Below are 15143 nucleotides of genomic sequence, written 5' to 3' on the forward strand. Positions count from 1 at the left end.
TATCTTTAAAAATGTCAATAATTCACAAGATACATGGTCATTTCTTCATTATGTATTTCGAGACAGAGTTTTTTCGATCGCAGCCTAAATACTTATCGTAATGAATTGACTATTGGTGAGAATAATGAGAAACCTGGAAAAGACACAAATTCAAGTCAAGACCTTTGCAATGACATTAAATTTCACTAAAAAAACTGATTTTATCATATGACTATCGTGGAAACAAAATTTTTTTTATTCTCTTAATAATATAGATAATAATAATAATTTTTTAAATATAAAATATTATTATTATTATTATTATTATTTTCACCTAAATTAAAGATCCAATTTTTATTTTCAATCCGCACTATTTCTCAAACTAATTACAACACAAATAAAAATATATAATCATCATCTTCAAAATACTTTTTCTTTTTATTTAAAAAACGAAAATAACATAATAAGAAAGTCTAATAAAAAAGAAAGAATTAATAATACCAGTAATCAAATTATTTATAAAAAAAAAGTTTAATTACATAACGACTGAATTAATATTTATCGATATAGTTTTTTTTATTATATCTAGTGACTGCAAAAAATAATTGTTATGACCTAGAAATGATGGAAGAGATATACAAGACCCGGTTATTTTTTCAACTCTTTCCATTCCTTTTGACATCCGGCCTCTAACTGCAATCTGTACGTGTCTCCTCACTAGAATTACCAATTTCAAAAAAAAAGTAAATAAAAAAAAAAAAACGTCACCCAAAAAAATATTTTTTCAGCACATTGACACCAATCGATACTTTTTTTTTCATTCATCATCCTTTCTTTCACCTAAACACTAAATTTTTTTTCTTTTGTTCTCACCGATAAAGTAGCGGGTGTGTAACTATTGTATATAAATGTTACTGGACCGGGTTAAGTGCTCGGTGAAAGTTGCAATTGACTGGGAGACTATTTTATTATTATATTTAAAACTATTACACGGTAAATAAAAAGGTAAATCAATAATCCAATATAATATTTACTCAATGTCACGTTCAAGTTTAAATTGCCGAGATTTACGAATTATAAATAAAAAAATTCGATTTTTTTATTTCTTTTAATTTCGCTATTCATAGTTTGGGTAATTTTTAAATAATTGTGCGTAGTTGCACCAAAAAATTTTGTGTTAAAAATTCATTTAACAAATAGGTGATTAAAAATTATTTTTAAAAAATATTTCCGAGCTAAAAAACTTATAAAATAAATTTCTTCATAAAAAAAATTTTTATAACAATAATAATGGATAAAGTTATGAAATCTTTTTTATAAAAATGATTTACTTTCGTTGTAATGAAATTTTTTCGTAAAATATAGGGCAAAAAATGAGGTTGACCGTCACAATGACGTTTAGCGAAGATTGAAACCATTTTTCGCTTTCTAATTCATAAAAAAATTATTTAAAAAGGTAAAAATATTTTATTTTATTTTTTTTTTATATATATTTAAGTACATTTTGTATATCAATTAATTATTTACATGAGTAATTATAATTTTTTTTTATAATTACAATTCAATTTGTATTAATTAAAATTAATCGTTCTATATATTTATAATAATAAATTAGAATAATAACATAACAAATAATATTTTTTAAATTAAAATTCAATTGTAATTCAATTAAAAATCAAATTGATTGTTATTTTTATAAATAAAATCAATTATAAAATAACTTGCATTTATTTTAGTTATATTTAAATATTCTACTGCAATTCGTTGCATTTTCATCTGAGTTAGGCAGTATAATAAATAATAATAATAGTAAATATAATGATTATATAGTATTAATATTTATAATAATAAAAATAGTTGTATTAATATTGATAAGTAGCAATAATGAATTATTATTATTAATTAGTTAACCAGATGAAAATGTAACAAGGTTTATTAATTATAATACTAAAATTGTTCGATTGTAGTAATCATTCATCACTTTTACACAGATAATCATAATAAATCATTAAGATTAAAATGATAATCCATTAGTTAAATTAAATAAAAATAAATATTATTTAAAATTGTAGGATTTGATTAATCCACTCTCTGAACTCAGAGATTCTCGTGTAAACGCCAGGTTGGTTCGGCTCGGCGCATCCAATCCCCCAGCTAATTACTCCCGCGAGGATCCACCGCTTGTCACGCGGTCTCTGAATTACCATTGGACCCCCGCTGTCGCCCTTTAATTAATTAAAAAAAAAATATTATTTTTAATAGTACTAATAAATTTTTTAACTAAAATATTAATAAGTTTAATAATAAAAAAAAATACCTCGCAAGAGTCAAAGCCTCCATTCCTCCAGCCGGCACAAATGAATATGTTGGGTATGTGCTCATTGTACCCAGCATTTCTGTACATACCCTCGCACATTGAATTATTGATAACAGGTACAGGAACTTCCTGAAGCACCGATGGTAAAGGACCCTCTGAAATGATGAATATATGTTTAGTATAATATATTGTTAATTTTTTTTTTTTAAATATCACCAGGTAAGAGTAGTAAAAAATTAAATTACCATCGTAGAGTCTACCCCAGCCAGTAACATAGGCAGTATGACCAACGTAACCTTCATCATCATCCGGGAGACAAATTGGCAAAAGATTTGGTTGAAATGGTAAAAGCGGTTCGTAAAAACGAAGGAGAGCAAGATCGTATTCAAAAGTCCTTGGATCAAATTGCGGGTGACTTGCAACTATTTGAACGCGTCTTTCTTGATAACCATAAGGTTCATTTTCATTTGCTAAATCATGTTCTCCCATTCTTAATAATAAGTCACCTGGTGGTACGCTAAAATAAAAAAAATTAATAATAATAATAATAATAATAATAATAATAATAATAATAATAATAATAATAATAATAATAATAATAATAATAATAATAATAATAATAATAATAATAATAACTAGCGACCTTGCAGTCACTATGTGACTGTCGTGACTTGTGAATTATAAATAATTAAAATTTTACTTTATTAAATAATGAATTTTGTTAAATTGCACTGGATTTTCTTAACTATTGACGTTTTTAAATATATAAGCTCATCCTGATGTTACACTTATCAAGAGCTTTCATTTGAGTACCCATATGCAATTTGATGTATTTTTCATATATACATATATATAAATATATGAAAAATTTATGTGGGTACTCAAAAGAAAGGTCTCGACGAGTGTAATGTCGGAGTGAGCATATATCTTTAAAAATGTCAATATTTCACAAAATACAAGGTCATTATTATTATTATTAACTTTGCATTTTTGTTAAATGATAATAATAATAATAATAATAATAATAATAATAATAATAATAATAAACATACTTTTCAACACAGTGAGCAGCAGTTATTGCCCAATTTTCGTTCAACAAAGCAGCCCCGCATTTGTGAAGGAATGTGCCTGTTCTCCATTGTCTCAAAGAAATCTGTTAAAAAAAAAAAAACAAGCAATTTTTAAAATTAACATTCACTCATTAATACTCTTTATAAAACAAAAATATAAATAATTACCTGCCACGGCCACTTGCCATAAGAGCTTCCTTCACCACCGACGATTCTTGATTCTGGGAACAATCTTCTCCCGCAAACTGCAAGAATAAACATTGTCGTATTTATTCCTTTTATCAAATTAAGATCCATGATCGCCATATTGCGTGACCACCAATAAATGTTAAATCGAAAACTGGATTAACCGCTTGTGAGTACCTCACCTTTTTTTATTATTTTTAAATTTATTTTTTTCATCCAAGTTCATGCATGTATACATATATATACTTCTATCTCTTTAAAAGGATTTGCTGATTATTCGAGAAGAAAGAGAGATGAGGATTTAATCGACTGAGGCTAACACTCCAAGCGACAATTGTTAAAGTGTAATAACAAGAGCGGGTTAAAGCAATACCTTGTTTGAAATCGGACATGTTGAGCCATGCTGCTGCCGTTTCTGGAGAAACTCCACTATCCAGATCTGGTTTAAATGTGCTTATACTGATCGTCGATGCTCCAGAATCAGCAGTCGATACAGGTGGTTGTGTCGTCTGAATCGTTGAAGCTTCTGTTGTCAGCTCTACCAATTCTGTTTAATATAATATAATAATAAATGAATTAATAAATAACTAGCAACCTTGCAGTCACTATGTGACTGCTGTGACTTGTAAACTATAAATAAATAAAATTTTGCTTTATTAAATAATGACTTTTGTTAAATTGCACTGTACTTTTTTAATTATTGACATTTTTAAAGATATAAGCTCATCCCGATATTACACTCATCAAGAGCTTTCATTTGAGTACCCACATGCATTTTGATATATTTTTCATAAATACATATATATATCTATATATACCTATCTAGATATATCTATCTATACTAATAAATAGAGAGCCGATTTTTTTGTCCGGTTATACTGCGAAAACTACTGAACCGATCAGAATAATACTAATACCATAAGATGCAGTGTGTTTCGGAGAAGGTTTTAGTATATGATATGTTGATGATTACTTATCCGGAACCTATATTTTTTTGACTTATAAATAATGGATTTTTATTGCAACTAAATTTATGCTATTCGATTGTCATTTGTTTAGAATAAATTTTTTAGTTCTATTGGTTATGTTTATATACTAGGCAGATTTCTTCACTTATGAGACCTGCAATTTCTTTAATTGAAACTTTCAATGCTCATTACAAATTTTTTTTTTCATATCAATTATTATTAATTTTTGTAAGAAAGACAGGGGAATGTTATAATGATTGCACTTTGAAAGTTACAATGATTATTAGCTAGAATAATTACATGGATAAAAGGTGCAAGCCAATTCGACAGAATTTGGAATCTGTGCAAGTCAAAACAATACTCTAATTAAATTTTAAGTCAAGATCTAAAAATTCAATTCTATAAAGCGCCCAGCGGAGCGGGCGAGTAACAGCTAGTATAATATATATAAATATATGAAAAATTGATGTGCGTACTCAAATGAAAGGTTTTGATGAGTTTAACATCGGGATGAGCTTATATCTCTAAAAATGTCAATAGTTCACAAGATACAAGGTCATTTCTTAATTATGTATCTAGAGATAGAGCATTTTCGAATGCAGCTTACACTGAAAAAAAAATTAACTTGATTCAAGATAAAAATTCTTGAACCAAGAATATAATTTTGAAGGGGGTAATTGTCTTGAATTAAGACGAAAAATTCTTGAATCAAGTAAAATTTCCTTAAACCAAGAAAAATTTCCTTAAATCAAGAATTTTTCTACTCAAATCAAGAATATTAAGTTCTTCAAAATTATATACTTGATTCAAGAACATTTTTTTTTCTGTGTAAATACTTATCACCATAAATTGACTATTGGTGAGAATGATATGAAACTATGAAAAGGCACAACTCTAGATTAAGACTTTTCCAAAGATACCAAATTTAACCATAAAATCCCATTTTATCATATAAATACACTGGCCACAAAATTTTGCTTATTCTCTTAATAATATAGATAAATTAAATAATATTTTGCATCTTACGCAATTAATTAAAGTTTTTTTCAACTTCCCGCTAAGAAAATTAAAAATTTTTTTTTATTTCTTCTTACCTGGAACAGTAGAAGGGATTTTAGTAGGCTTTGGTTCGATAACATTCGTGATAACAGGTTCGTTTTCATTTCCGGGCTTTTCGGTACTCGGGGATTGGATCATTATCCAACCGTCTGGTGTAGTTATCGGTGACCATTCTGGTTCTGTAACTTCTACGTAATAATAATAATTTTTTATGAGAAATTTAATGAATTAAAAAAATAAATTTTATTTATTTTTTAAGTAAAAAAAATGTTTTGATCTAAAAAAATTTGATTAAATAATTTTTTTCTGTCTGTATATTAACTAGAATTTTTCCAACTGATATTAATTATTCGACAGTTGTAAAAATTCTCGAGAAATTAACTGTGAATAAATGAAATGATAGCGAGAGGTATATTAAGTTAAATAAAACAAGAAAAAAAATTCTATGAAACCAGGAAGTAGATTACGGTGGACTTTAACAACCGTTAAGATGCCTTACAGCTCTCGGAGTAGAATATTACATCTTTAGTCGGCATATTATATATATATATTAAATCAATGTGAACATGATACAATGACCTGAATACCATTCGAGCAAACTCACCTTCTAGTTGAGTTGTCGTTGTGTTAGATGTTGAAGACGAGCTTGGAATCGCCGTTGTGGTAGCCGGAGCTTCTGTCGTAGTCATCGTCGTCGTAGTAGTAGAAGCAGTAAAAGATGTCGGAAATTTAGTAGTTTCTTCGTCAGAATTCGAGCTCCAAGTAATGAACCCAGGAGTTGAGCTTCTTTCGGTTGTTTCTAGTTCAGTTGTATTTTGAACTTCCGTAGAAGTTATCTTCAGCGATGTTGTTGTTGTTGTGGTTGTTGTTGGAACAGTTGTCGTCGAAGAAATCAAAGTTGTTGGTACTGACGTAGTAGAACTTAATTTTTCAGTGGTTGTTATTTTTTCAGTAGTTGTTTTTAACGTTGTGGATAATTTAATCGGCTTGACGGTTGTTTTTATTGGATCAGCCGGTTTTTTGGTGAATGTAGCTGTAGTGGGGGGTTTTGAAGGCTTTGAAGGTTTGGCGAAGGTTGAATTGGTAGAAGAAGGCTTGGGAGTTGTAGAGATTGGCTTTTTTATAGGTCTTTTGGTGGTAGAAGGTCTTTTGGTAGCAGGTCTAGATGTTGTTGTCTTTAGAGTTGTTATCTTCAGAGTTGTCGGTCTGGGTGAAGATGAAGATGAAGACGTTGTTGCATTTCGAGGCGGAAATCTTGTACCAGGAGGATTTCGATCGGTAGTAGTGGATGTAAAAGGCTTGCTGGTTGTTTGCAAGGTGATTGGAGTGTAAGTCTCGTGGACGTCTTGGACAGTTTGGAATGTTGAGAAGACAGAGGGCTGAGTTGTTGTGTAAGGCGTACTAATACTCGATGGTCTTGTTGTTGTTGTTGTTGTTGTTGTTCTGATTGTCGTTTTTTGAGTAGGCGGAGATTTAGTTATTGTTGAGGGTAGCTTGGTGGTCAATTTGGTGGTTAACCTGGTGGTTGAAGAAGAAGAAGAAGAAGAAGAAGAAGAAGAAGAAGAAGAAGAAGAAGAAGAAGAAGAAGAAGAAGAAGAAGGAGATGGAGAGGATGATAAAGGTGATGGAGAAGGAGAAGGCTTCCCAGTTGAAGAGGGAAAACTCTCGGGATTGGGTTTTGGTTTTATTTTTATGTCCGGTATGTCGTTGCTCTCGATCGGTTTACCGGTCGACAAAAATACCGGGGTAGATTGAACGGATTGAATGGACGGCAAGTCCTCGATCGCATTGTCTTGTGGCGATACATATGGCTCGTCGCTCAACTTGCAGCAGCTTCCGAAGTAAAAGCGGTCTAAGCAAGTACCGAGATGAGTTCCGTTGGCTTTTACGCAGTTGAAGGCAAACATGCAGACTCCTGTTTCACCGGTTCTCAGCGAGACACACGGCAGATGACGGATGTTTCTTCCATTGCCTTTAAATATATAAATTTTATTATAGTATTTGTTAGATTTTTATACAGAAAAAAAAATTTATTGAATAAATAGATACTTTTTTTTTTACCAAATATTTATAGTTAACGAGAAGTAAAATAAATTTTTTAGAGTGAACGATTTGGAAATAATTAATAAATCTATCTTAAATTGATATTATAATATGTTGAAGTAATTTTCATTTATATTACATTGAGAAAAAAAATTTTTTTTGGAAAATACGATAAGAAATTTAAAAAAATGCATTAATAATGTTTATGATTTAACTGAAAATTTAAGATAGTTTAATTTTATTCAATTTAATATTTATCTAAGTTAAAAAAATAACAAATAATTTTATTCTCAAAAATTTAATGATTAGACGCATTTTTATCGATTTAAGTTAATTTTTCTTAATTCAATAATTTTTCTCTTGATTCAAATTAATTTTTTTTTTCGCTGTAATAAATTTATTTTCCAGAGAAATTAAAAGTTTTGAATAATGAATTGTTTACTCTAAAATATTATAAATGAATTTAAAATAAAAATTCAAGCGGTCTGAAGAGTTTGAAATACCTGTTTTTTCGATACAGGTACTAAATATATATCTATATACAATCCAATTTATAATAAACGTCAGACTAGTTTCGGTGGAATGTAACAGACTGCAAGGTGCGTTCCGGTTATATTAATTGAAATAAAAAATATAAAAGTAAATTTTAAATAAATTGGTGAATATTAGCGAATAAGAGGTTGCACGTATAAACATATAAATATATGTATAATAAAAATAGTATGTAAGCGGGAAATGAGCTGTTATGTTACATTAGGCTATGTTTGTGACCCACATCCACCATTTAACTGGCTAACGTTTATACACATCGAAAGCTAACGGGATTCCCAGCCGTACCGGCGGCACCTTCTTTGCATTGATACGCACACACTTATTTTTCACTCTTTTGCCTCATCACGACTATATTATAATATTATTATCATACTTTACGATGACAACCGCGACTACTACCATCAATATTGTTGTTATTAATTTTAATATTTTTGGCTTACTTTCTTTTCAGGTGACCGGTTTAGTTTATTAATTTTTTCGCTTTTGTTATCGATCTATAATATTATTAACGGAAGTAAATATGCTGGCTCTGTAATAAACAGTTTAAATTTTATGACAATTTATATTAACGGGTCTGGTAATCGCGGTTGTTTCCGTTACACTATTCTCGTAAATTAAAATAGTTAAACATTTCTTTTTGGGGTAAGAAAGAAAATTTTTTATTTTTTTTCATTGAAAAATTTACAGTTGTAATTTAATAATTTTTTAACAATATTTAAATAATTAATTTGAATAAAAATAATGTGAAAATTTCATGTTTTTCATGGAAAAAATTAAAAGTGTTATTAAATAATTTTTTAATATTATTTAAATAATTAATTTAAATCAAAATTATGTCAAAATTAAATTTTTTTACATGGAAAAAATTAAGATTGAAATTTAATAATTTCTTTAAATATTTAAATGACTAATTTTATTAAAAATTATGTCGGAATAAAATTTTTAATTTCTTTGCATGGAAAAAATTAAAAAGTGTAATGAAATAATTTTTTTAAATTATTTAAAAGATTAATTTAGTCAAGAAATTATGTAAAAATTAAATATGTAATTTTTTTACATGAAAGAATTAAGAGTATATTAAATAATTTTTTAAAAATATTCAAAAGATTAATTTAAATAAAAATTATGTCAAATGCGAAAATAAAAATAAAATTAGCCAAATATGTAAATAAATAAACTCGATATCGCGAATAAAAATGCTCGAGCCGTTGACCGTGTGTGACCTAGATGAGTACAAATCCAGTGACCAGTCCGCCCACAATCGACCACGTAAGACATGAGGGTCAATGTCGCGCGCGCAATCTTTTCTTATATTACAGTTTCCGTCTTTACTTTTCTTTCACGGCTTTCAGGTAGGCTTTCACATCAATCCGTTCTCTTTATTTTATTCGCGCTTTCACATAATTCATCCGACAATTGCCCAGCTATCAGCTGGATCTTTATTAATCTCAAAAAGATAAACCATTAAATTAAATAATTAAACAATTACCATTAGTAATTAATTGCGGGTATAGCGGCCCGGCAACTATTGTCTTCACCAGAATGTTTATGGCTATGATGTTTATCCAAATGAATCCACCCCTCGCTGCCATCTACATTAGAAACATAAAACACATTTATTGTTAAAGTCCCATGTAATTTTTAATATATCATCATCATCATCATCATCATCATTATAATAATGCCAGTCATCTTATTGTCTGTTTTACACTCTCTCATCTCAACGGAGACAACTCAGGCCTTGGGAAAATTCTCCCGACTTAATTGGATTGCGGTCGTGTACATTGACATTGAATGTAATCACTAAAAAATTACTCTGGTTTATTTATTTATTTATTTTCAGAATATTATTTTCAAAAGTAATTTTTTAACTGACACTTTCATTTAAAAATAAATCAATAATTTTTCAGGATGCGGGTAGACATTAATTTAATCTTTACTACTTTTTTTGCAGTAAAAAAATTGGTAATTATTTACAAGTGGGGTCAATCCCATTTTGGGGAATAACTAGGTGAAAAATTAACATTTTCAAATTTTTTTTTGATTCTGCTTGTTTTTACGGCGGATTTATGATAAAAAATGGTGTGAAAGAAAAAAATAAAGATTTCGATTGCTTTTTTGCCTTCAAAAGTTGGAAGAAATTTTGGCTCTCATGTTTTTGGATAAAATTTCTATTTTATCTTTTTTTAATGTTTTAGATTTTTTTTTAAATTACATAAAAAAACGAACAATTTAAAAAAAAAGTTGAATATCACAATTTTCTAAAAAATTTATAATTTTGAAAATTTGTAAAATTGTGATAATCAACTTTTTTTTTAATTTTTTTATGTATTTTTCAAAAAAAATATCAACAACATTAAATAGAAATTTCGTTAAAAAAAATGAAAATGAAAATGATTGACCTCACTTGTAAATATTTAACAAAAAATTTTTCAAATTTATACTAAAAAAATTAAAAAAAAGACCATTCGGCAGCCGAAATGGAAGTAGATTTCATCATGAATAGAAAAAAAATATAACGAGGATTGTATACAAAATTAGGGCTTTTAACTTCTATGCAATCGACAGAAATATATGTCGACGGAAAAATACTGAAACCAGTGCAATAGCAAATTTCATAATTGGCATAGCGGAGTAGGACATAATTTTGAGACTACACATATGATGTGCTCAAATTGAAGCTTATTTAAAGAACTTTCAGATGCAATTTACAGAATGTTAATCAGTCATCCCATTCAAAAGTTATTCGAGTAAGAAAGTGAAGAAATATGAATTTTTATGATTTTCAAAATTTTGAAATCCTGGCATTTCTAAATTACTTGACCGATTAAGCTTATCTTCGAACTTGACTTTGGTATTTATGTGTTGAATAAGTATATTGAGTTTGGTAAAGATCCGTTGTAAATTGGCGACGCTATCGTCGTGACAAGCCGCGTTATATCGTATATATATATATATATATATATATATATATACTATATATACTGCATATATATATATATATATATATATAAATACATGCATACGTAAACTTTTGAACCATATGTATTTTCTGACTCAGCTCGTCGAGTTAAGTCGGAATATAGCAAAATTTTTCAAAAGTTGCGTCATGAGGACCATTGCAATAGTTAGATTTCTATAAAATCTACTAATAAAACAGCTAATATATGATAACGTGTGTGCTTTCGTGAAAGTTGATAACAAACTACCGCTATTCGTGCTGCAAATTTTTTTTTTAAATATTTAAAACGTACCTTTTAAAAACTAACAAAAAACAATAAAAATTCCTTGGAAGTTTTTACACACAGGTCATTATGATCTGTTAACCGATTCACCAAGTCACCAGTCAAATAAAACCAAAACTTCACTCGACACTTATTCGACCACAAATATCAATAACAACAACCAAACTTTGGTTTATTTAAAAAAATACTTCCCACAAAATAAGAAGGATCTGTTAACCGGTCAGCGAACAACAGACCCTCGGAAAGGAGTACAAGTCAGACAGCCAGACACCAAGGATTGTAAATACTTCTCAAGGAAACAAGAGCAGTATTTAGGTTGAATTTACAGGAAAAAGACAAATAGGAGAGGAAGAATAGGAAGAGTAGAAGGATAGGAAGGATTTAAATAGTGTCAGTTGACTGTCCTCACCTTAACTGGATAGATGTTGGATCGGAGGCAGTTGGAGGCAGTTGGACAAAGTGACACTTGGGGACCTCGTGGATCTTGGAGTGGTTGGGCTCTGGAGAAGCCCTCTAGGCGATTGGTAGAGTAACGTCTAGAGTCCCGAAAGTATCTTCGTTCTGGTATGCCGTTGGACAACCTCCACTGGCTCGCTCTTCTTGTTGGCTTTTACTTTATTGTATGGTGTGTGCGTTCTCCACCATAACCATATAACCATTACTATACACTGCTCGCTGGTTGCTGCTATTGTGGTGCCAGCATGTGTCTTGTGTGTAAATACATATAAAATATATGTATGTGGATATATAATGTACAAGGTGTATTAAGTGTATGAGGTTGAGGTGGTGGCAATGACCGTTCTCTTCGGCATCTCTTTCTTTCTTACTATCTTCCCCCCCCCCCCCCTCTGAACGCTTCAATGCTGGAGAAGGATGTGCTTATGCCACTTACTACATCGCCGTTGAGTTGTAACCAAAGCTACTTTGTTAAAGTTGGGTAAAGTTAGCTCGACCTCAACCGAGACCTCAAGTCATTACTCTTCATATATATCACGTTTAGAGCTACAAATCATATTGCTCTTTCTTCTATATCACTGCATCTTACTTTTTTTAAAATAAAAAATTATAATATAATGATCATGTCCAACTTCCCTTTCTTTTTATACAGCACATTCAACCGATCCGAACGATTCTATCATATTTTAACGGGTGCCGGGGATTTTTCTCTGACAATAACTTTTATAAAGAATTTTTATTTTATTAGGATTTTTTGTCGTTATTTGTTACCAACTTTAACTACCTTAAAGCTTTTTGTCACTTTAGTCATTTATTTTATAAAAGGTTCTATTTTATCATTATTAATGTTATTTATTAAAAAATAAATGTTTTTTTGTTTTTTTAAATAAGGAAATTTATTTTTGTTATTTAATAGTTAGATTATTTTCGTAAAAATAAAGAGGGTAATTTAATCATTTTTTGAGAATATTTAAATGATTAATCTATATTAAGAGAATAAGAAAAATTTTGTGTCCAGGATAGTCATATGATATAAAATCGGTTTTTTTTTTGAAATTTAATGTTATTGCAAAAATCTTGACTTGAATTTGCTCTTTTTCAAGGTTTTATATCATTCTCACCGACAGTCAATTTATTATGATAAGTATTTAGGCTGCATTTGAAAATGTTCTATCTCTAGATACATAGTTAAGGAATGACCCTGTATCATGTAAACTATTGACATTTTTAAAGATATAAGCTCATCCTGACATTACACTCGTCGAGACCTTTCATTTGAGTACCCACATCAATTTTTCATATATTTTATATATTATATATATGTATATATGAAAAATATATGAAAATGCATGTGGGCACTCAAATGAAAGCTCTTGATGAGTGTAACATCGGGATGAGCTTATATCTTTAAAAACGTCAATAGTTAAAAAAATACAATGCAATTTAACAAAAGTCATTATTTAATAAAGCCAAATTTTATTTATTTATAGTTCGCAAATGACAGCAGTCACATAGTGGCTGCAAGATTGTTAGTTTAAATAAAAATAATTTCAAAATTTAATTTTTTCATATGGAAAAAATTAAGAGTGTAATTTAATAATTTTTTAACAATATTTAAATAATTAATTTGAATGGAAATTACATCAAAATTTCATTTTTTTGCATGGAAAAAATAAAAAAAAATAAAAAGTCTTATTAAATTATTTTATTTAAAAAAAAAGAAATTTTTTTAATATTAAAAATAAGGAAATTTATTTTTGCTATTAAATAAGTGATAATTATTATCATAAAATTATCACTTTAATGCGTAAGAACTTTCGACTGAGTTAGTCACCAAAAAACTTGATCCTCCTTCTCAGAAATAATTTTTAAATGCATTTAACATACAATGACACATACAGTTATTTAAATAAAAAAATTCTAAAGATATTTTTAGACAGAGTATTGTGGAAAAAAAATATATTGTCCGGTAAATGTTTCTCTGGGGAAAAAAATGCAATTACTTAGACGTGATCAAGCTTAAACTGTCGGGAGGCATCATACTTCACGCATGATTAATTTTTTTAATTTAGAAAAAAATTTATTTCCTATTAAGTCTTTAATCGAGTACTTAATTGTATTTTATTCGCTAAAAAATATAATAATAATAATATTAAAAAAAAAAAAAATACAAAGCGACAAATATTTATACTGATGAAGGAAGAAATAAAGAGGAGCAGGTTAATTAAAAAGTTAAAAGTCGCCGCTGGTTCCTTGAACTAAAATTTTGATATAACATCGAGCAGAGATTTAAAAGGAAGAGGGAGAAAATGATAAAATACAGTGGGCGTACAGATATTTTCTTTGTTTGGTGCAGGTGTAGGGTGCAAACACTTAAATTGAATTTTTTACCATGTTTTCTTTTACTTTGTGAGGCCTCTGACTTTCTTGTTCTCGTTCGAGGCGAGTTCGATGTACCTGCAAAAATAAACAGACGTAAGAAATAATAATAATGTTAAAAGAGTTACTACGAAGGAGTAAATAAACAAAAAGTAAAAACAGAAAAAGGGAGTCATTGTCTCTTACCGGTGCGATTAATAACCTCTTCAGAGTTCTCGAGGGTTGTATGAACTTTATGTTTCACCATATGCTCACTGTTGATCCGTGGTCATTAATCCACCAGTTTTTTCAATTGTTTTATGTTTTATCTTTCTGATTTAATGCTACTTTATCACTGACATATGTAACAGATTGTATTATGTCGTCATTTCACAATAATTATAACGTCAAATATATTCCGAGAATCTTGTTATTACCAATTGTTAAATTTTTATTTTATTTTATTCCAATAAAATAAGTACTATAATATATTTATATGAAATTTAATTTAGTAAATTAAAAAAAAAAAATATTTAATATTTTTGAGATCATTTAAATTTAATTTATATAATTAGATATAGATTTTAATAATAAAAAATTGGTAATTATTTACAAGTGGGGTCAACCCGATTTTTGGCCATAACTAGGTGAAAAATTAATATTTTCAAATTTTTTTTATTCTGCTTGTTTTTACGGCGCATTTATGAAAAAAAATGTGAAAGAAAAAGATAAAAATTTCGATAGCTTTTTTGCCTTCAAAAGTTGGAAGAAACTTTGGCTTTCATGTTTTTGGATAAAATTTCTATTTTATCTTTTTTTGATGTTTTTGATATATTTTTTTTTTTAAAAGTACAAAAAAAAATGAACAATTTAAAAAAGAAGTTGAATATCACAATTTTCTAAAAAATTT

At 28.5% G+C, this 15143-nt stretch overlaps 1 protein-coding gene across 4 annotated transcripts; it reads right to left on the bottom strand.

Moving 5' to 3' along the window:
* Window positions 1-1928: 1928 nt before the first annotated feature.
* Window positions 1929-12112, bottom strand: LOC123261229 (serine proteinase stubble). Of its 4 annotated transcripts, none has more exons than XM_044722781.1 (11): window positions 11429-12112; window positions 9664-9766; window positions 7180-7551; window positions 6184-7119; window positions 5615-5767; window positions 3926-4099; window positions 3535-3611; window positions 3349-3449; window positions 2542-2813; window positions 2297-2451; window positions 1929-2204 (listed from the first exon to the last, which is right to left on the bottom strand). In XM_044722781.1, exons 2-11 carry the CDS (start codon window positions 9764-9766, stop codon window positions 2040-2042), a joined length of 2508 nt encoding a protein of 835 aa, XP_044578716.1. In that variant the 5' UTR covers window positions 11429-12112; the 3' UTR covers window positions 1929-2039. The 4 variants fall into 4 exon arrangements, with proteins under 4 accessions (XP_044578716.1, XP_044578715.1, XP_044578713.1 ...); XM_044722780.1 differs by having other exon boundaries at window positions 6184-7128; XM_044722778.1 differs by having other exon boundaries at window positions 6184-7137.
* Window positions 12113-15143: the final 3031 nt, after the last annotated feature.

The sequence above is a fragment of the Cotesia glomerata genome, linkage group LG3 (genome assembly GCF_020080835.1).
Source record: "Cotesia glomerata isolate CgM1 linkage group LG3, MPM_Cglom_v2.3, whole genome shotgun sequence".
Lineage (NCBI taxonomy): Eukaryota > Metazoa > Arthropoda > Insecta > Hymenoptera > Braconidae > Cotesia > Cotesia glomerata.